Source organism: Streptopelia decaocto (genome assembly GCF_964273445.1).
Source record: "Streptopelia decaocto genome assembly, chromosome: 5".
Lineage (NCBI taxonomy): Eukaryota > Metazoa > Chordata > Aves > Columbiformes > Columbidae > Streptopelia > Streptopelia decaocto.
The window spans coordinates 72,628,777-72,651,542 of record NC_138659.1 but is presented as its reverse complement, the minus strand read 5'-3'; the positions used below and the strand labels follow the sequence as shown (position 1 = coordinate 72,651,542).

Genomic DNA, 22,766 nt, shown 5'->3' with positions numbered 1-22,766 from the left:
ATAATCTCTGGCTGAGATAGTTTTGAGTAAAGGGTTAGATCTGAGATCCCTTTTTTCCCTTGGGACAGCTGGGTCTTTCCTGTGACGTGAAAGCCAATGCACATTTGTAAATGCAGATCTTTTCAGCTCATTTTAAAGTACATTGATCTCAACTGCATCAATTTCAATTCTGATAAACTACTCAACATTTCAAAACTGCCGAATGACACTGAAAACAGTGACAAGATAGCACAGTAAGATTAACTTTTGAAGCAGAGTATACAGCATTTGGTAACTGTGAAGACTGGGTGTTACACTTGGAATAAACTGAAAATTCTGCACAAAGAGTGTTTATAATGGCTTTTTAGTGCCCGTTTTTCATCCTTTTTTAAATATAAAGTAATCAAATACATTACCACATCCGTTCTGAAGGTGCACTCTTGCAAGTTTTGAATGACAGTCTGTTTAAGCTGACTCTGCATCTGTTGCTGCTTGTAAAGATGCACTTTTTCCAACAACACGCACAAGGTATCAGGGTTCACAGGAAATCGAGACACTTTAGCTCGCACTGTTGAAAGGAGGATGACACCAACTTAAGACTCTTTTTGAGAAATCACATTTGTACTTTAAGAAATGACTGTACAGAGAACATCACTTTCTAAAGACATGGCATTCTTTGAAAATTAAATAACTTTATATATTTAGCACCAAATACAAAGAGAGATGTACAATGAAAAAAAAAAAGTCTACAATTACTTATCTATAACAACCTTAGCCTTTAAATATAAACAAAACTCCTGTAAATTGTGACCAGATACACGATATCTGATAATGGAATCATGTATTCAGGTATTAACGTTCCTCTGGCATTAATAAGAGCCACAACTATTTCACAGTGTCGGTGGCGGACACGAGCCCCCCGCAGCCTCGGGCGCTGTTCTCGCCCCTGGGGTGTCCGAGCACTCACCCCCCGGCCCAGCGGGTCTCCCCTTCTGCTGCGCAGCGGCTGCTCCTGGCTTCCCAATCAGCGAACTGTACAGATGGGACCTGTGGAACACAGAAAACGAGCAGATTATCTGACTCTTCAGCCTGTTTATATGATGCAAATTTATCAGATGAGTAATTATTATCCTCTAGCGTTCTCTCATTACTACGTTTCCGGCAAGGTAGATTTGTATCTGTTCCATGACAACTATTTACGACTTTTCACAATTGGTGAGGATACCCATGGTCAGTTGCTATAGCTGAATTTATGAGCAGTCGCTAATTAGGCTGTAGTAATGAGATCATTTGTGGCTTCATACAGCTAAATAGGATCCCTCCTGACATTTTGAAGAGCACAAGCAACAAGAGCTGGGAACTACTAACAGAATTTAGAAGGATACCAAATCTGGCCTGAAACCTTTCAAGTGACCCCTGGAGATTAAAGAGATAACCAGGGAAATCAAAGTACAGGGAAACGCGCAGCTTGAGCTGCAGGCAGCTCTGTTTATACATCAATCTGTTCACTATCATAGAATTCAAGCCCAGCAAAATTAGAAGTAAAATAAACAACCAAAATACTTTTTTAACCTGTAAATAATCAGATTACACTTTTAACAAACAGAATGCTAAACCAAAATGATGACATTTTATACCTGTCTTCTGAATGTTGGAGAATCATTATGTAGAAATTAGACGGCAATTCATCCATTATATTAAAATGCTCAACAGGAATACAGAGATTTCTCCATGCCTGTACAATAATTCCAAAGTAGCATTATTTTCATACATTTTATAATCACCGGTCCCAGTTCTTTCATCAGAAAATTGATAATAGTTCTAGGGAAGACAGTGCTGACATTAAAAAGAAAGAAGAGAAGCGAGCAGCCGGCAGCTGTGCCACGACAGGAGGCTCCGCGCGAACAGCGGGGAACGCTGCTCCACCGGGGCGGCTGCCCCGGGCAGCTGTGGAGCTACCGACGAGCCACCTGGCTGCAGGGGGCCTGCTGGAGCAGGCTGGGCCTCCCGAGGTCTGCGCTGACGCTGCAGAGGAGACTCCACAGCCCCTGGGCAGCCGGGCCGGGCTCCGGCACCGCAAAGGAGAGAACTTGAGCCTCCTGCAGCGCCGCAGCTCGGCCCGCGCCCAGACTCACAGGTAAAGTGTTCCTACGAACGAATGAAAGGATATCGGGCTGTCTTGACAGGGTAACACCTGCATGGGGACCTGAGTATCTCAAACAGGATGACTGTCCAGACAGGGACAAGAGTCTCTGTTGCAGGGTCTTTTACAGTAACGTCTGCAGCTGGACTGGGTGAGACTCACACGGAATTAAGGATTTAAGCATGCAGAACTCTGACATCCAGCTATACCAAATTCTAACTATAAGACAAACTGGAACTGCATCCTTAAATTTTGACTTCTGACTTAAATTACATAGCTCATGCCACACAGTTAACCTGGCAGGAATAAAACCACAGGATAGTACATACCATACTAATAAAAAAGTATTTCTAAGCATGATCAAGTCAACCCATTACTCAAATAAGGGGAAAAAAGTTTAATAGAGTTTAAATAAAACAGATGAAATATTATTTAATTCCAGAAACCAGCGAAATTACAAATACTTGTGTATATCTAAAGGTATGCCTAGGTATATATGTGTCTCTGTATATAAAATACAAACAAACCACTAACAAGCAGCATATCTGAAAGAGTTACCACTGAAGTAGCCATCAGGCGCTGTTCCACTCGGGCCAGAAGGTCACTGGTGCTCCTGGTGCGCGTCAGCTGCCTCTGCAGGTGCAGCAGCGCGGCCAGCTGGGAGCTGCTGGGGTCAGAGGCGGCTGCTAGGAGGACGCTCTTCATGCTCAGAGACACACAACAGCTCTGTAAAATTGTTGTATCTATTTATTTTCCCTCCCCAAAATAACATACATATGTATATACTCTATATGTGTTATAACGTATACATGTTAAAGTCTCTTGGTTGCAAAGCGAGACAGATTAGCCAAAGCCTATCTGCTATATGTGTTTACAATCTAATGTAGACAGGCTGGCAATAACTAATGAAGATTTCTTAAATACGAATAGCTAGAATTAACCTCTTTGACCACATCTATCACCTATGTTGCTGCATTTAGTCATCTAAGGTCTACATGGAAAGGTAACTGCCAGTGTTCTGAGCTGAGCTTTTCGAGTAAGCTGAGTCTTTTCTGTGCTCCTGTGCCTTCGACTGCACAGCCAGCGCATCACTTCAACAGACTTCCTGCACAGAGAGATAAAGGGTAAGACTTCACATCCTTTTATTGCAGCAAACGCACCAATCCTGTCCTTTGAACCAATGCTTGCTAAGAGCTAAGGCATCTTTTTTTTTCTTTTAATGCAGATGTCACATTAAAAAATGCAATTTGGGTTGACCTAATAATCCAGAGGGAGGCCTAATATTAACATGGAGTGACATTTTTGTATATACAAACCTTTCTGGGCAGCACAGTAACTGAACCAGCAGAATTGTTTGCCCAGTAGAAGACAGGACTGGTGGTGTTTTTGGTGCCTTGATACACACTCTACTTAGCTTGTTCACTAATGAGTAGGACAGCAAACTACAAATAACATGGTGTGCTGCAGGAGTACAGGAATAAAGGACTGAACCACGGAAACCAGCGCTACCTGTTCCCTGATTTATCAGAAGACCCCCCAGGCCACCCCCGGGCAGAGGGGGGTGCAAACCTCAGCGCTGACACACAGGCAGCTGCCCACAGCGCGTCCTGACCTGTGGCTGCCTTGACGTGGCAAGAGGGAAATCAGTACAAGGTGCATTTCTGTATTTCCACAATGGAGATGATGGTGTAGGAAGCGTGTATGACTTGTTCCCGATATAGGGAACATAAGCCTTATAGTCACCTGTCATCTCTGTGATGAAGGCGCAGACATGAACGATTCACACGCCTTCAAGCCACCTATGGGACCACGTGTGTAGGTGTTGATTTGACAAACTGAATGTAAACCCTTCCCCTCTACTTCAATATAACGAATGAACGAGTCCAGAGAAAAATTTTTAAAATTATTTGTCAGGGAAGGAAGAAACTGTATTTCGTGGTAATGCTTATCCTAGTTAATCACATTATAGGTATTTATTAATATTAAAATAGTTCCATGTATGCAATCGTCAATGATAACATCAAGTCGAACACAACAGATACTAGGATTGTTAAAAAGCTACTGATCAAACATCTTGAAATCAACAAACATATGTATTTGATTACCTGTATTACTCACTAGTTCTTATATGTATGTGTACACCGTGTTTCATATAACCAGTTTTCAGGCTACATGAACAGACATTTTTGTTTATGTAACTTAAAAGACCCTTTTTATAGTGGACAGAATCACAACACACTAGCTGCGTTACCTGATGAAGTGCCAAGAACTGGCTAGTTGAAACAGGATCGAATTGTTGGAAGCATTCGACCATTTCCAAACTGGCAGGAGCCAGGACGTCGGTAACGTTGTGCCTGAACGCAACATTCACGCACCGCAGCAACGCTTCGCTGCACTGACAAAGGTATTTCTCAGCCAGCCTATGTTCCTTCTAGATGATAAAAATAACAAGGTTTATATTCAAATATGTATTAATATTAAATATTTTTACACGCATAGAGATTACTAGTGTTTTAGAAAATATAAGTATTCCCTTTTCATGACTGATTTTAATGCTTTTTCTCCTTTTTAAGGCATTTACTTAATGTATGATCAAAATATTCCAATATAAATTGTTTAGCAGACACCAACATTCATTATACATCAAAGAATAAATATTTTAATAATATACTTTCTTTAATATAAAGCGTGTACTTAGCAGAACAGTGTTTAAATTCTAGGCAATATGAGCCATTTAGAACAAAGGAATTTTCTGTCAGCTTTCAGTACAGTTGTTTCCACTATATTTAATACAAATAAGCCCATGAATCTCTTATCTCAGGTATTTGCTGATGATAGTAACACCACAAACGGTACATTCCCAAGGCCTGCGCTTCGACCTGCAGCAGTTAATAAGATCAGCTGACCACACAGCACAGCTTTATTCGTAAGGATTTCGGAGCTGTGCTGCGGCAGCAGCTCCCTGACCTGCTCCGGCAGCTCCCTGCCCCTGCAGCTCCCTGCCTCTGCAGCTCCCTGCCTCTGCAGCTCCCTGCCCCTGCTCCGGCAGCTCCCTGCCCCTGCAGCTCCCTGCCTCTGCAGCTCCCTGCCCCTGCTCCGGCGGCTCCCTGCCCCTGCAGCTCCCTGCCCCTGCCCCTGCAGCTCCCTGCCCCTGCTCCGGCGGCTCCCTGCCCCTGCTCCGGCGGCTCCCTGCCCCTGCTCCGGCGGCTCCCTGCCCCTGCTCCGGCGGCTCCCTGCCTCTGCTCCGGCAGCTCCCTGCCCCTGCAGCTCCCTGCCCCTGCCCCGGCAGCTCCCTGCCCCGGCAGCTCCCTGCCCCTGCTCCGGCAGCTCCCTGCCCCTGCTCCGGCAGCTCCCTGCCCCTGCGGCTCCCTGCCCCTGCCCCGGCAGCTCCCTGCCCCTGCTCCGGCGGCTCCCTGCCCCTGCTCCGGCGGCTCCCTGCCCCTGCCCCGGCAGCTCCCTGCCCCTGCTCCGGCAGCTCCCTGCCCCTGCTCCGGCAGCTCCCTGCCCCTGCGGCTCCCTGCCCCTGCCCCGGCAGCTCCCTGCCCCTGCTCCGGCAGCTCCCTGCCCCTGCCCCGGCAGCTCCCTGCCCCTGCCCCGGCAGCTCCCTGCCCCTGCCCCGGCAGCTCCCTGCCCCTGCTCCGGCCCCGCGGCGCTCCCTGCGCGCCCTGCCCCGCTGGCCCTGCTCCGCAGACGCCAGTTGCTCGTGGGAGCGCCTGGAAACGCTCGGCCGGGAGCTCCCGCTGCAGGGGCCGCGGGGCAGGACAGCGACGGGTTCGGGGCGTTCTGGAGATCCGATCTTTGACAGATCAGTTTATGTTACAGACATTTCTATTATCAGTTCAAACAGAACAGATAAGGTGAGGTGACTATTACTCCATCGAAAGGAAGCATACGAATTCTAATACGAGCACATATGCTAACATACCTTTAAGTCCTGTATTTTCCTCCGGTACTTATCGTCCTGGCACTGATGGGCCGGTGAACTGCTGCGTGTCACCTCCTGCCCACTGCGTGCTGCCGGAGCCAGGGCAGCTCTTGCCATGTCTGATTCAGCTTCTTCCTACTCGCCACAGCATAAAAAATAATTAATCATCCCATTAAATATGTCTGGCTTAATTTTTTCTGTGAATCTAGGAGAAAATGGAACTCAAATTACCTCACTATCTGAATCCCTTGATGGTGAGAGATTTAGCAATATTATCAGGCATCAAAATTTCTTAGTATGTATGACAATATGACTAATAGAAACTAGAAAGACCCAATACAATCTCTAAGATTTTGATTTTCTGGTATTTGTCCTCAACTTATTTCTTCTGAACGCTGTAATTCATCACTGAATTTATGACTCAGCTTTCCTTTTCTTACATGGTGTTCTTACTACAACACAAAAGCTACTGACAAGGCTGAGCTTTTCATTTACAAGTCATGACTTGTTTGTGTGGATTCAGAGACCAGCCTATCTGGCCCTTTAAGGCATTCAAGGATAATTTTCTATCTCATTCGAAAATACTGTATTTAGCATATCTCAGGAACAAATAAAAAATTATCTACATGACAATGGCATGCAAGCAGAAGCATTTTTCTGAAATTACTTGGTTCAGTATTAATTTTTATGATAGTTTGTATGCAATAAGCAAAACCTAGCCCTACAGAAAGTGTAGTATACGGACAAGATATCCTGGCAGACAAGCTTTACACATAGGAGCAAATGTAAAGGCAAAAAGAATGCATACCATAGCATTTGGCTTCCAGTAAACATCTGAATGTACAGGATCAGTGCTAATGGCCAGTAAGTGAAGAGTTTTTCCAGTGAGATAGAGGCATTTGGATGTCGTGTCGGGACAGCCTTTGCAAAGGCTCTGCACGTTTGCCAACTGAGCCAGCGCGATATGGCCCACGGTGCGCTCCATGCGCTTCCAGTCCTGGTAAAATACATACTTACGTTTATTCACTCATATACGTCCCCCGCCCAGAAACATACTTAAAAAAATGTAACACAAATATTTACATACAAACACATCTCTTAAATGTGATTACACTATTGACTACAAACAAGCTGTCTTTCCTAGATATACAGATTAATTAACAACTGACTAACAAAGAACAGCCAGTGCTGAGGCCAACACGGGATGGGGGGAGGCGACGCGGAGCAGTGTCGCACTGTGCTGGGCTGTGACAGCCTCTCCTGCTGCGGGACAGAGGCTCGGCTGTGCTCTCCTTCACAGCTCTGCTCAGCTCCAGCTGCTTTCAAAAGGAGACACAGTACTGCAAAAAAACCTCCACATCAGTTATGATCCCCCAGTAATTTCCCTGCTGTTCTCAGCGGTTTTTAAGTCTCTGCATCTGAGAAACAAAATCTTTATGAGAACACAAAACCAGAAAATAAACAAACACAACAACAACCAACCGAAACCCAAACCTTCTCCAGGACAAAGCCCACGCACTTGAACTTTCTTTGCTGCAAAACTACATGCATGGTCCAGGGACCCTTTTCCTCACAAGTGGAAGAAGTTCTGCCATGGAAAATATCCCTGGGAAACCTCGTCAGACTTTTGTATGTAAATCATAGGACTAAATATTTTGTACTACCTGCTGTGCTGCAGCATCTCCAGCAGCTGCTCTGAGGAAAGCCTCCACAACGCCATGGGATGACGCTTCGCTCTCTTCTTTAAGCTTTTTCTCAGTAATAACAAGATGAAAAATATCCAAGAGAATTTCTACAAGATTTAGTTTCCTGTTAGCTAGCTGCCTCATTAACGGGATACTAATATCTGCAGTCTGAAATACAAAAGAAAGCAGAATTCTGATTTCAAATATTTTTGCAAATTTACCTGGTAAGAAGTTAGAATGTTGTATTTCTTTTAACCAAGGAAGCAAACATTTTAACAATATCACCTCGGTATACCAGAGATATTGCTGTGAAGATATTTAAGTAATTTAAATGATGAAGTTCAATGTGAAACATATTACAAAGCAATCAAAGTAGCTGCATAGAAAAAGAGCAGATGGGGTTTTGCTTTTCATGTTTTATGTACCTGGTAGAAATATCTAGTTCCAAAGGAGTCACAAATGCGTACATAAAACCAGAAATTTAACATTAATGGGTTTGGAAGCTGCACAAAATACCGGCTCTTTTCAACAGGTAAAGCAGAACACAGAGCCGGATGCTGGAGCTCACCCGGAGCAGGCTGCGAGCCCCCACTGCCCAACACAGGCCCCTTCACTTACACAGCGCTCTGCGCAAAACGCTCCATTGTGGAGAATTTTAGACTGCCCAGGTATTTAGGGAGTCAAAAATATCTGCAAGTTTAGACTTTTGTAGCTATTAGATAAACTTCAGAATTAAATACAACTGACAAAGACGAAAAAATCCTCTAATTTCTGCTTATCTTCTGCCCTTTTTAAACTATAAAATCTATTGGAATGCAACTTTTCCTTCTATGTTCAAACAATGCCTATTATTACAGGAAGACAGTGTCATCTGGGGCTTCCAGGAATTATCCAAGAATGAATGAATAATACAACTAAATTTATTTTCCATGAGTAGATATGTATATATAATCTCCATACCTCATTAGCTGCAAATAAGCTACTAACATCACGAAACACTTCCTCCGTCTCAGATACTGCCCTCTGAGCTAAGTTATAGGCATCTAGATATCGACTGTGTTTTGCTTCTTCGTTTCTTCCCTGCTTGGCAATCCCCCTGAAATAAAACGAAAACCAACCGCCATAAGCCCAAAGGAGCCAATGTAGGAAAGTGTTTATTTTTATGGTGTCAAAACTATTGAACATATATAATAAAATAATGAGATTAATAGATTAGATTCATAGATGAAATAGATTAATTCTGTACATGTGTCTCCTCAGCGTTCAAACAGGAAAAGCGAACGCTCACACATTATTCTCGGACCTGTACTGCTGCAAGGCAAAATGCCGAGACACAGGGAGGAGACAGGCGAACAGGGCTCTAGAGGAGCGTCCACCAGGACGACGCGGCAGAGCAGTCGGCCACCAAGCGCATCTGTCCTGTCGGTGGGACATCCTGGAACCAGCTGGGGCCACGGCGCAGGGTACTGTGCACTTCTGCTCCTACAGCGGTTTCCAGAGAACCATTTCAAAAGTAACAATTGTAAAAGGCAAAATGCCTTTGTCTTCCCATTCCTAAAAAGCTGACTTAGAGACCTGACACTGTGTTCTGACCTCCAAGCCAGCACGAAAATCACTAGTACCATGTAAGATTAACTCTGCCTTCAGCGAAAAGAATTTCTGATTCTACAGTACTGTTCTGATACAGAACACAGGAAGAATACAAATAGACCTGTAACACCAAGATATAAAACCTGGCAAAATTATCTGCTCTTTGCCATCTTCAATTAGACTACAGAAATGTAAACAATACACTTTGTGGACTAGTTGAATAAAGTTTTCATCAAAGGTGTACTCTTACCTGTGAATATTTGCACATTCTAGCAGAATCCCTGCGCTGCAGCTTTTGTGCCCATAGCGAACAAAGTCCTTCTCAATTTGAACCAATTTATTGTAGTATCCTTGCAGCATATCTGGTAACTGACAAGACTCTGCATTAATCGTCATACAATCTTGGGCAAAACGTATCTGAAGAAGCGTTTTCCTAGGAATAAAAATGAAGTACAAGATAGCAGTCAGAAAGCACAGCCTGTGTTTGAAAACAGCCTTATTTCTCTGCTCTCCTTTAAATTGCAAGAAATCTAGAAAAAGCCTCTTCGTTCTTCAAATCTGTGCCCTACAAATTATACTAGGTCCTGAAAAAAATCAAAATATTACATTTTCAGATTAGAACTGAAGTGTGACTTGTTCCATGTATCTAATTACTCAAACTGTCTAGGCCTAATCAGTCTTCTAAATGTAGCCAAACTGAGAAGACTGTTGGTCTTCCCCCTCTAATCCAGGAAAGAGAAGGAAGCGTAAATGTGATAAACAGAGTGCTTCAAAAGACAGACCCAGTTTCAGAGATGCAGTGAGTTCAAATCGGGTCCATCTTTTTAAACACCCTCTACTTCTCTCCTTTCACCAACGCAGCTGAACCTGTCTGTGCTCGGATTTCAACGTGACCAAAGCAACTTTAGTTTCACCATAAAAGGGCCCACGGCGTCAAGTGGGTCGGCACTGCCGGCTGCAGCACTGCTGTGGGCATCTCCGCAGAGGCCAACGCGCCCCACGCTTTGGGAAGCCCACGGCACGAACCCCGCAGAGCCGCTCGCGCGCCCACCGGGTGGCCGGGCTGCACACCAGAACGAGGACATCGGAAATTTACATTTTAAAAAAGCAACATCAATTACTGAAAATATTTGAGAATCCACAGAATGCACCATACTAATATAAAGATGAACAGCAAAAATCACCATGTATTTGCAATGTGGCTGCATAGAGGATGGGCATAAACCAGTTACCTGGCTTCAAGGGATGCGATTATAAACCCCAGCTCCGGCTGCCTGTTCGGCCTCTTCAGGAGAGCAGATCTGAGCACGCCGACCGTGCGTTCCAGGATCGCACAAGCCTGCAGGTAATATCAGAAATTTCATCACTCTATTTTAGATGTCTGCGTATAATACTGAACATTCATTGAGAAAGCTTAAATTTTGTGCAGAACATGTTAAGTATCTTTCCCTAATATTCACCAAGAGGACTGATCCTTGACAACTGTAAATAGGGGTCTAAGAAGTACGAGTTACGAGCATATTTAGATATTTTGATATGACAAGTGGATGGAGCACATAGACACATGGAGAGATGAAGCCAGACTCAGAGGAACACAGCAAAACAACCACAGGTAGCACATTCAACCTGAAAAAAGGGGAAACCTAAAGAGATGTTCCAGTGTTCGGCCTTCATGGTCACTTTTGTCTTTTGTCTTGGGTTACAAGGCCGTGGAATCTCCATTCTTGGGGGTATTTGAGAAGTGGCCGCATATGGCCCAGAGCAACGTGAGTCAATGGTACGGTCAGAAACTGCCCGTTTCACCTGGGCTCAGACCAGACGACCTCAAACTCAAATAGTGACTGGATTCTGTATTTCACAGGCATCCTCCTAGGGGCAGATTCCTGCATCCTTCCTGACCAGCATATTAACCCACAAGTAAACCTTACACTGCTATAGTTGCCACTGGGGCGTGTAAAAGAAGGCCCCAGTTGATAGTGTTGAATGAAAAAGCCCTTAGATGATGCTCAAAACCTCATCTACAGATTTGTCCTTTTTAAAAAAATTGTTGCTGCAGTCATGTTGGTCAGATAAATGGAGGAATGGGATTTAGTTACAGTAGATTACAACTGCTCTTCTTTCAGTAGAAAGATATACAGCTTATGATAAAAACACCCTAAACTTCTGCAGATAAAACCCCATTCCTACGGGCCTACATCTGTTCGGAATCTGCAATTAATGTTTGTTGAATGCACAACAGAGAAAACAACACGAGCCGCGTCCAGCACTACTGTTGCTGTTCCTGAAGTGCCAAGGCTCTCACGGAGAGAGGCGCACGCGCAGCCCCGCCCTTACCGCGCCGGGCGCTCCCGGCCCGCCCCGCTCCAGCGCCGCCTCGGCCAGGGCGCGCCCGCTCTCGGCCCAGAAGCGCGCGTGGCCGCCGCGGCGCCGCGCCGCCCGCAGGAGCGCGCGCGCCTGCCCGTGGTGCTGCTCCCGCGCCGCCAGCGCCGCCAGCGCCTGCAGGCACCGCGCCGCGTCCCGCGCCGCGCCCCGCTCCTGCAAGAGACAAGAGACGCGCGGCTGCAGACACTGATCCGCCAGCGCCGCGCCCCGCGCCGCGCCCCGCTCCTGCAAGAGACAAGAGACGCGCGGCTGCAGACACTGATCCGCCAGCGCCGCGCCCCGCGCCGCGCCCCGCTCCTGCAAGAGACAAGAGACGCGCGGCTGCAGACACTGATCCGCCAGCGCCGCGTCCCGCGCCGCGCCCCGCTCCTGCAAGAGACAAGATCCGCCATTCACATTCACTGGTGTTCATAGTTCAGATTGAACTTAGGAACAGGCACAGAAATAAGTAGTGAATGTTACTGCCCCAGTTATCCGTAGAATTTCTGAGTTACTACTTACATTACTTTCATTTTTTTTAAAAACATGAACTGTCTACCTCATATCAAGAACTTCAAATATACCTTATAGACCTTTATATTCACTTATCTTCTAACCCACAAGTCAAATAGGCTATTTTTCTGCCATTATTTACTATGATATGTATATCTGCTGTCATTTTTCAGTATCTGATGAAAAAAATGTGGTGACGAAAATTTTTTTAGTGAGCTGGGATTTGATACTCAAGATCTCCAGTAAATTTACAGTGCTATTTTATGCTAGTTGAATTATATACTAGTATATACAAGAGACAAATACAGTGTACAGTATAGATAGTACATTAGCATACATACAGGATACTACTGAGAAATTACATCATTAGAATTACTGTCCTCCCTAATGTCTTTTGAACTTTTCTCAATGTACAATACTAAATTAATGTGTTAATAAGAGACATATTTTATTAATGAATATATTATTAATATATTATTATTCAAAGTATTCATGATCCAAGCTAAATATACATAGGCAGTTTTTACTTAGATGAGAAAAATTATTATGCGAAATAATAGGATAACAATTACATTTCTTTAAAGGGAAAGGATTTATTGCAATAGTTATGATTCAGTAACCCATATAACCAAGACGAGAGCTACAATGGAGAAGATTAGGCAGAGGAAGAATATCTTCAATGTAAACCCTTCATGATAATAAGATGATGTGGATTTGTTTGATGGAACACACAGACACTTATTTCAGACCTGCCAGAATTCTAAGCCATCGTTTCAGTGTCAGTGGCTGCTTATCAAAACACAGTTAGCAGTGAAACTGTAATGAAAATCAAAATCATATAACTAGACATTCAAGTGAACAAATGTTGAAAGGATGGAGCTACATGCTCTCTCTCTCTTACAGGCAAATCTTGAATGTCCCTAAACTATTTTAACAAACAAGGTTTGCATATACATACATCTTAGAATCATGGGATCATTCAGGTTGGAAAACACCTTTAAGATCAAGTCCAGCCATTAACCCAGCACTGCCAAGTCCACCACTAACCCATGTCCCTAAGCACCACACCCACACGTCTGTCCATCCCCCCAGGGATGGTGACTCCAGCACTGCCCTGGGCAGCCTGTTCAATGCCCCACAGCCCTTTGGGGAAGAAACTGTTCCCACATCCAACCTCAACCTCCCCTGGGCAACTTGAGGCCGTTTCCTCTGCTCCTGGCGCTTGTTCCTGGGGAGCAGAGACCGACCCCCCTGGCTCCAAGCTCCTTTCAGGCAGTTCAGAGATCAGAAGGTCTCCCCTCAGCTCCTGTTCTCCAGCTGAACCCCCCAGGTCCCTCAGCCGCTCCATCACATTGTGCTCCAGCCCCTCACCAGCTCCGTTCCCTTCTCTCCACTCGCTCCAGCACCTCAAGGCCTTTCTTGGCCCGAGGGGCCCAGAACTGCCCCAGGGTTTGGGGTTTGTCCTCCCCAGGTCCCAGCACAGGGACGGTCGCTGCCCTGGGCCTGCTGGCCACCCCAGTGCTGGGACCAGCCAGGATGCTGTGGCCTCTTGGCCCCGGGCACACGCTGGCTCATGTTCAGCCGCTGTCACCAACACCCCCAGGTCCCTTTCCAGCAGCTCTTCCCCAGCCTGGAGCGCTCACGGGGTTGTTGTGACCAAAGTGCAGGACCCGGCATTGGCCTTGTTAAACCTCAGACAACTGGACTCAGCCCATTGATCCAGATCCCTCTGTATGGCCATCATACCCTCCAGCAGATCAACACTTCCACCCAACTTGGTGTCATCTGCAAAGTGACTGAGGGTGCACTTGATCCCCCTCCCAGGCCATTGATAAAGAGATTAAACAGAACTGGCCCCAATACTAAGCCCTGGAGAACACCACTCACGACCGGACACCAAGTGGATTTGACTCCATTGACCACAACTCTTTGGACCTGGCCATCCAGCCGGTCCTCTACCCGTCCAGGCCACCACCTGCGGGCTTCTCCAGGACAGCATTTCACTGTGGGAAACAGTGTAAGAGGCTTTACTAAAGTCCAGGTAAACAACATGAACGGCCTTTCCCTCACCCACCAAGAGGAGGCTCCACGGTCACCAAAAGCACACAGAGACACTGACACTGCTCCACAAGTTGAAATCATTTTCAGACAATTCCCATTAAGTCGGACTTAAGTGCAATATATTTAAATGTACACTTCATGTTGAAACTCAAATGACACAGATTTGGGGTGGGCAGGGGTAAGGTTTGGTTTTGTAATTTGATCATTATTTTGAGGAACAATTGCATCAAAATGAACATTTTTCATACACATTCTACTAATTTCTCGTTTTCTATTTTGTTTCTGAGGTACCTGAGCTGCCGCATGTGCCTCTGAAAGCAGAAGTCTCGCTGGCTGATACAAGCCTAGCTGAATCAGCACTTGAGCTTTTTCTGTCCACAAATAAGGGAACGAAAGGGCACTCAGTCCTTTTCCTGTTACTGCATTTAGCTCAAAACCCTGAAAAAATAACAAAATATTACACCTTCATAGATTTCAAAACTAAACCGGATGGAATACAAATTGTTATTAACTATCATATTCACTTCTTGAGAAATCCCACAACCCAGCTCAATTTTCTAACTTCAAAATTCAACACTATATTAAGGGAAAAACAGGTTTACTGTGAGATGTGGACTTTGTAATCCTCAACAGGCATTCAACTAATAAGTATATACTACTAAAACTAATTTTAGAACAGATTAAATACTTCAGATCTGCTACTGTTGCGAATAAGTTGATTCCTGGTAATAACTAAAACAATTAAAAACTATTTGCAAGAGCCAGAAGAGGTGACTTGAGAGGCATTATGAATAAAAAAAAAGATATTTTACAAGCACAAGAATGGAAAAATACACAAAGACAGCTGAATGATGTGACGAAAACAAGGGCAGGATTGCCATAAAAAGAAAACAGAGGTGAGCTTTGAGAGTATCAGTAAGGCAATGACCTTACTAAAACCACACAGAAAAGCCAGCGCTGGAATATCTGCCTGCCTTCAAAACAAGGTCTCAGAGTGCAGCGCTGCGACGGAGAGAGCGAGGTGACAAACGGGGCCAGGGGCTCAGACACCAGCGTCTCACTGTCTTCTCCACTCATCTGCCTTAGTCACGAATTCCCCTTGTAGAAAGGCACTTTCACTATGCATGAATACAGACTCAATTCTTGTTGTTCCACAATACAAAAATGAGTAACATGCCAGGCAAACCCAGCTCACATCCAGCTTATGCCGGCCAGCAAAATTTAAGTAGTACACATTTTAAAAGATTTTTTGTGTTCATGTACTTCTCAAGTATAGAAGTATTTAAAAACAAACTAGCAAGTAGATTAAAACACAAAGTGAAGAGTAATTTATGAAAGAAACTGGAGTAGAAAGAAAAACCTTTGCACTCGAAGCAAGGACATTCTCCACCCTGCTACCATTCAGCTGGGCATTCTCAAAACACGGTTTTCTTTCTTCTGCTCTAGTATGTACTTCCTTTTCTTTTTTCAGTGCAATCTCTTGCCTACACCTGAATCACGAGAAAGAAGTAAATTCAAGAATATTGTAAAAGTATTTCGTAATTAGTGTAACAAAATGTATTACTGCATTAGGTGTATTCAACATACGCTCACTCTGTGGGCAGGCACAAAACAACCATGGCACAGAATTTTAGGGGACAACAAATACACCAAATCTATGTTAGGAGATCATGTTTTTAAATACTTTTTCCCAACACCACTTATCAATTGTAGGCAAAAAACTCAACTAAATGCAGCTTCTATAGTGAAAATACATACATTGCTTGTTCTAATCCACTAATGTGTGCTTCCCCAGCAGCTTTCTCATGATACAAAGATGCCTGGCTCAGTTTTAGGTCTGAACATATCAGGGCAATTCTACGAATAAAAAGAAGAAACGTTTAAGAAACAATCAGAATCTTTCATATGTTGCTTCATATAAACACGTCATATATAAAGAGCACACATTCCACGTTTCTCAGTCCTGCCACCTTATGGCAATTACAAAAAAATTGAATTAAAAAAGAGGGAAATGCAGTAGCTGAGATTACACATGGACAGAGGTCACAGACCCACAGAGGGGTCGAAGATCATCCGGCCCAACCCGCCCATGGGCAGGGACACGTCCCCCAGCCTGGGACACGGAGGGACGGGCACCCGCCACTGCCGCGGGTCCGGCCAGCGAACCCAGCCCTCCCGGGAGCGGCACAGGGTCCGGCCAGCGGCCCAGCCCTCCCGGGAGCGGCACACGGTCCGGCCAGCGAACCCAGCCCTCCCGGGAGCGGCACACGGTCCGGCCAGCGAACCCAGCCCTCCCGGGAGCGGCACACGGTCCGGCCAGCGAACCCAGCCCGCCCGGGAGCGGCACACGGTCCGGCCAGCGAACCCAGCCCGCCCGGGAGCGGCACACGGTCCGGCCAGCGAACCCAGCCCGCCCGGGAGCGGCACACGGTCCGGCCAGCGAACCCAGCCCTCCCGGGAGCGGCACACGGTCCGGCCAGCGAACCCAGCCCTCCCGGGAGCGGCACACGGTCCGGCCAGCGAACCCAGCCCTCCCGGGAGCGGCACACGGTCCGGCCAGCGAACCCAGCCCGCCCGGGGAGCGGCACACGGTCCGGCCAGCGGCCCAGCCCTCCCGGGAGCGGCACACGGTCCGGCCAGCGGCCCAGCCCTCCCGGGAGCGGCACAGGCTCCGGCCAGCGGCCCAGCCCGCCCGGGAGCGGCACAGGGTCCGGCCAGCGAACCCAGCCCGCCCGGGGAGCGGCACACGGTCCGGCCAGCGAACCCAGCCCTCCCGGGGAGCGGACACGGTCCGGCCAGCGGCCCAGCCCGCCCGGGGAGCGGCACAGGGCACGGGAGAGCACAAACACGGCTCCGGTGCGCTCCCCTGCGGCAGCGAACCCCGTGCGTGTGTGTGTGCGGCCCGCCCCTCTACACCGAGTGACAGGATCTGGCAGGTACACATAGCTGACCATATGCAAAAATCAGGTCACAGATATAAATAAAATGCCACCAAATAAAAACAAATCTTGAGGAGTCAATCAAAAATCCCATCTGGCAAAGCCTGGCTGCAAATCGATTTCCTGTTACTAAATCAATGTTAGTTGTGTGAGACAGCGACTCAGTATCAGTTGGCAATCCAGATAAACACACTTTTGTATACGTGGATATTTATCTGTTCTGTTACGTGGGATCAGTTCAAGGCATTCTAAAAATACATTATTTGGCATTTCACAAACTATTGGGAATTACGCAAACAATTTTATCTTATAACTGTTAATGATTAAGCAAACATTTATGCATTTCAAAAAAGCATGATGCAATGTTTTAACAAAGACAGCAATAATTTGTCATTGCATGCATATTAAATATTTTGAATCAAAACTTTTAGGGCTAATCATCCATAAAAATAACAGAATTTTGGTCACAAAGGCAAATTATATAAAAGAGAATGTGTTTATTTGGGGTACTTACTTGCACTCTTAAGCTAAAGCAAATATATTTTTAACACAAGATGTTATATTTTTAAAACAAGATAAACACCTAAAATATAACACTTTTATTAACTTTTTATTTTACTTTGCTTTTTTTTCAGGTAGGTGACAAAAAGGCATTACCAAAATTATTCACGTAACTGTGGCTCAAGCGCCCAGTCCTGCACACCTTTCCTGGTGCAGTGACAAACAATAATGCCGCAAGCAAACCAATTCATCAAACTCTATTAAACTTATAAAAAAGGAATGAAAATAAATAAAACCCATTAAAAATATAAATCAACAAGTCACAAAAAGCTTTGTTACTATTTAGTGAAATATTAATGGACGGCCCACTGCATTCAGTTTCTCTTTTCTTTGATACAAACCGAAGGTGGTAGAGTCCAGACAGACTCGCACATTCCACAACGTCATTAGCAATAACTTCAGCCAGCTGGAAGACGGGAAGAATCAAGTGGGGGCAAAACATTTTCTCTAGTTCATTAGATAAAAGGTCCATAAAATACAAGGTGCAAGTCTGAAAAGAAATTTTTTAAATTCAATTAGTATAAACATCATTTTGTAGAGAATACATTTTAAACTGATGACTACATGTTCTGTTCCAAGCGCTACTGCTCATAAACAACCAAAGTTTCCAGTTGGAGCGGCAGCTCGGTACACGGAAAGGCTGTGAGTTATTCCGAAAGCTCAGTTCACTTCAGAATGCAGAGGACAGACCAACACTTCTGGAGCATTACTGACCGTTACGACAGGAGGCACTTCCGACAGCTCTCTGAGCATTATCGCACAGACACAGAAACTGAAACACAACAAAGTTCTCTGCTACTCGCTTTTTCCCTAAATAACTAATGCTCTAGAATTCTGAGGAGTATACTTACGGGTTTGGGGAAATTATCCCAGTTAATACCGTAACTATTTGTCTTCTGTTTAAAAGCATCTCTGATTGCACTGGGACAGTCGTAACGAGCCCACTCTTCCACACTCACTGGTACGGTGTCACCCCACCCTGTCCCTCTTGGCTTCTCTTTCACAACAGAGACTTCAACCTAGAAAAAAAACAGGGACATTTAGGAGGCAAATTAACATTCTTGTTGGTATTAAATATTCAGCTAACATTTTTAAAAAAGGTATTTTCTTAATATCCTTTGAAGTTTTGTCTTTTGTTTCTGTTTTACCTCCAGACTGCACATTTTACAGAACAGCAGTATTTTAACAACTGAAGAAAAATATCTGTAAATGTGTGACCTGTCAGGTCCATGTGATCGAGAATGAATGTGTGATCTACAGACTCACAGACGAACTCTTCACAAGTTACAAGAGACTCTACAGGAAAGCAACTGAATTATTTAACAGATGAGCCCAGGGAACCAGCTCTCAGGAAGAGATGATTGTTCTCATTCCACGAGGCTGTTCTTACTTGTTTGTCTTTCTTTTTGTCCTTCTCTTTCTTCTTTTCGTCCTTCTCAGGAGCAATTATTGACTCCACCTTCTGAGGAGCTGTAAGTTGTGAAGACTTCGATGATACCTTTATAATAGATCGTGCTGCTGACAATGATACCTAGATAATAAAATAATTACAGTTAATGATTTTCAACTTTCAATAATAATGTCGATTTCTAGTGATACTGACTATTCACTGTAAGTCGCTATCCACAGCTATTAACAATGGTCACATACCCTGTTATGTTTGCATAAGCAATTTCTTCAGAAAATTAAAATTTCAAAGATTCTTAGGTGTTTGCATTATCTGTACAAGCACTTAGGGTGACGGAGACCATGCACCTGAGCAGCTGAACTGTCAAAAGATGACACAGCATGATACTGCTGCCCTTCCAACCTTATGGTTGTGAGTTCATTTAAAAAACCCCAAACCGAAAAGCTTGTCTAGATTTGTTATCTTCTACAAGGGATGAATTTCATATCAAAGTGATCTGGAAGACCTTCCGGATCAGACTTCAATAAGGGCACTCATCAATGTCCTATAAAAGAAATTTGTAAATATTTAAACATATGAAAGTATCCATTGAAAATGTCTCTGAACGTGCAATAGCACAGCTGCCGATCTTACCTAAAATTAATTAAAAAAAAAAACCAACTGAGAATACGAACACATTTTGCTGGAGGGATCAAGAGTAGAACACACAAGACGACCAAAGAGTAATGCTGGATGCTGCACAACTTGTAAACATTTCAAATCAAAGGTAACACGTGTCTAACGAAGTCAGAAGCGGCTGATTTGGCTGGTGCTGTTGAGGTGTTCAGAGAACATTTTAATGTCTTCCAGGGAGTTGTTGATGGAGTCCCAGCACCTGAGAGCCGGCTGCAGAACCCTCAGCTCGGCGCTGCCCTGCACACGAGGCTCAGCTCAGCTCAGCTGTCCCGTCCTGTCCCGTGGGACTCGTGTTCCTCCAGGCCCACGTGGCTGTTTCTTGAGGCTCAGCTCAGCTGTCCTGTCCTGTGGGACTCGTGTTCCTCCAGGCCCACGGGGCTGTTCTTGAGGCTCAGCTCAGCTGTCCTGTCCTGTCCTGTGGGACTCGTGTTCCTCCAGGCCCACGGGGCTGTTCTTGAGGCTCAGCTCAGCTGTCCCGTCCTGTCCTGTGGGACTCGTGTTCCTCCAGGCCCACGTGGCTGTTCTTGAGGCTCAGCTCAGCTGTCCCATCCTGTCCTGTGGGACTCGTGTTCCTCCGGGCCCACGTGGCTGTTCTTGAGGCTCAGCTCAGCTGTCCTGTCCTGTCCTGTGGGACTCGTGTTCCTCCGGGCCCACGTGGCTGTTCTTGAGGCTCAGCTCAGCTGTCCCGTCCTGTCCTGTGGGACTCGTGTTCCTCCAGGCCCACGTGGCTGTTCTTGAGGCTCAGCTCAGCTGTCCCGTCCTGTCCTGTGGGACTCGTGTTCCTCCAGGCCCACGTGGCTGTTCTTGAGGCTCAGCTCAGCTGTCCCGTCCTGTCCTGTCCTGTGGGACTCGTGTTCCTCCAGGCCCATGTGGCTGTTCTTGAGGCTCAGCTCAGCTGTCCTGTCCTGTCCCATGGGACTCGTGTTCCTCCAGGCCCACGTGGCTGTTTCTTGAGGCTCAGCTCAGCTGTCCCGTCCTGTCCTGTCCCGTGGGACTCGTGTTCCTCCAGGCCCACGTGGCTGTTCTTGAGGCTCAGCTCAGCTGTCCTGTCCCATGGGACTTGTGTTCCTCCAGGCCCACGTGGCTGTTCTTGAGGCTCAGCTCAGCTGTCCTGTGGGACTCGTGTTCCTCCAGGCCCACGTGGCTGTTCTTGAGGCTCAGCTCAGCTGTCCTGTCCCGTGGGACTCGTGTTCCTCCAGGCCCACGTGGCTGTTCTTCCACGGTGCTGTTCAGCTGTGACTGTGAATTACTGCCATTGGCCTCAAACCGGCACTGACAGCTGCATTAACTCTTCATTTTTAAATTGTTAATAGCTTATTCAAACAGCGATACTCCTTCCAGGTATTTTTTCTCTACTAGGACACTCAGATAGTCAACTTCAGGATATTAAATATTATGCTTATGTAAAATCTGAAAACATCAATATTCGATTTTTATTTTTCAATTTCCTGTCTTCCATCAAATATTAGAGTCTAAACTGATTCCAGAATGAAAACTTGATCATAATTACCACAGGAGTAACTATTTGCAGGTTTTTACAGCTAATTGGAATAAAATTCTGCACAAGCTATGGCTTTCCAATCCAGTCGACCTGACCCCCTACAGCTCTAAGATCGTTTCTGGAATGATTTCCAGCATTACTATTATCAAGCAGAGATTTAGGGCCTGCAAAGATTTACTCATATTTAAGGTATAATTGTTTTTTATGCTTTTTGCTATGATTCTGATTTAAATTAGGCATTCATATCAATGAGAAATGAAAGAGATTTGTTTGATTTGAAATGCTGTAACAATTTAAAAATGATTAGAGAACAACAATCAGTGAACACCGCCTGTCTATACTTTTTCTTAAAACTTGACAACGAAATCAACATTTAATTTAATTTAATTCTGTCACACAATTCCTTTCAAATGACAACCCTTTTGATCCAACCCAAGGGCAGGTCCCTCTGTAATTAATTACCGCCCTCGGAGCTTCCAGCAACGCCTGCAGCCTGTGTTCTGCCACTACTGAGTGTCTTTAACAGATAGGAAATACAAAATTTGATAAACTTTTACACGAAACAAATGAGTGAACACCAAAGAAATGATGGACCGCTACTTTTATTCTTAATGTCTCTTCTTTATTGTCCCGAGCTAAACAATTTTCTTGTTTAATCCTTAAAACAGAGAAAATATTCTAACTATACCATAAAACTGGAAATTCTGAAGATGTAGGTAAAACATCACGGGAATAGCTGGCACCATAATCACACAAGGTAACTTGAAATATACTGGCCACGTTATGATATAACAAATCTCACAGAATCTCACCTGCCAGACACGGACGATACAAGCGTAGGCCACCAAACAGCACCGCGGGTGAAGAGGAGAGCTCTGACCAGCAACCACAGCCAGCAAAGTCTGCGCTCTGAACAAAGCTTCCAATTGCCTAATGTTACTCAGATCTTCCAGATTAATCTGGCGCCTGGTATCATTTGCTCCAATGTCGATCTTCACATTTTCTCTAGGCGAAAATTCTGGTATATGATTTTTTCCTGTTGAAAAACAAACATGCTTGCAGCGATGGTATTTTAAAAAAGCATTCAGAAGTTTACATTTCTGACTTGAAAATGAAAATATTCATAAAGCAAAACCAGAGAAATGGAAATCTATCTACTGAAGATGTTCTTATAGTGATACAATGCTACTTGTACCATGTTTTCGATGAGTAATGTAACGGTTACATATATTAAACAATGCAATCTGACACAGAAATCCATTGCAAGCACGCTTCAGCTATGTCTTCTTGAAAACAAATCTGTGGGACAGACAGTCTCCCTTCTTTGTTTCGGGCACCCAAGCTGCGCTGCAGTCAGATCAGAAACCCTCTTGACCCTGGTCTGCGGTGGCCAGGGACCACGTCCCGGCGGGTCTGAGCCGGCAA

General features: G+C 45.2%; 1 protein-coding gene across 1 annotated transcript in view; it reads right to left on the bottom strand.

Annotated features, from left to right (window-relative positions):
• CFAP46 (cilia and flagella associated protein 46) overlaps positions 1–22,766 on the bottom strand; it is a gene marked incomplete at its 5' end in the record, with an annotated part of 73,847 nt that overhangs the window by 13,315 nt on the left and 37,766 nt on the right. The window contains 19 exons of the mRNA XM_082054212.1: positions 396–547; positions 947–1,026; positions 1,617–1,714; positions 2,681–2,848; positions 4,374–4,553; positions 6,048–6,182; positions 6,856–7,044; positions 7,712–7,900; positions 8,693–8,828; positions 9,573–9,755; positions 10,555–10,661; positions 11,657–12,073; positions 14,393–14,695; positions 15,618–15,747; positions 16,016–16,114; positions 18,099–18,247; positions 18,609–18,776; positions 19,148–19,288; positions 22,154–22,377. Coding sequence (XP_081910338.1) covers positions 396–547; positions 947–1,026; positions 1,617–1,714; positions 2,681–2,848; positions 4,374–4,553; positions 6,048–6,182; positions 6,856–7,044; positions 7,712–7,900; positions 8,693–8,828; positions 9,573–9,755; positions 10,555–10,661; positions 11,657–12,073; positions 14,393–14,695; positions 15,618–15,747; positions 16,016–16,114; positions 18,099–18,247; positions 18,609–18,776; positions 19,148–19,288; positions 22,154–22,377 — 3,248 coding nt within the window. The remainder of the gene's footprint in view (positions 1–395; positions 548–946; positions 1,027–1,616; positions 1,715–2,680; positions 2,849–4,373; positions 4,554–6,047; positions 6,183–6,855; positions 7,045–7,711; positions 7,901–8,692; positions 8,829–9,572; positions 9,756–10,554; positions 10,662–11,656; positions 12,074–14,392; positions 14,696–15,617; positions 15,748–16,015; positions 16,115–18,098; positions 18,248–18,608; positions 18,777–19,147; positions 19,289–22,153; positions 22,378–22,766) is intronic.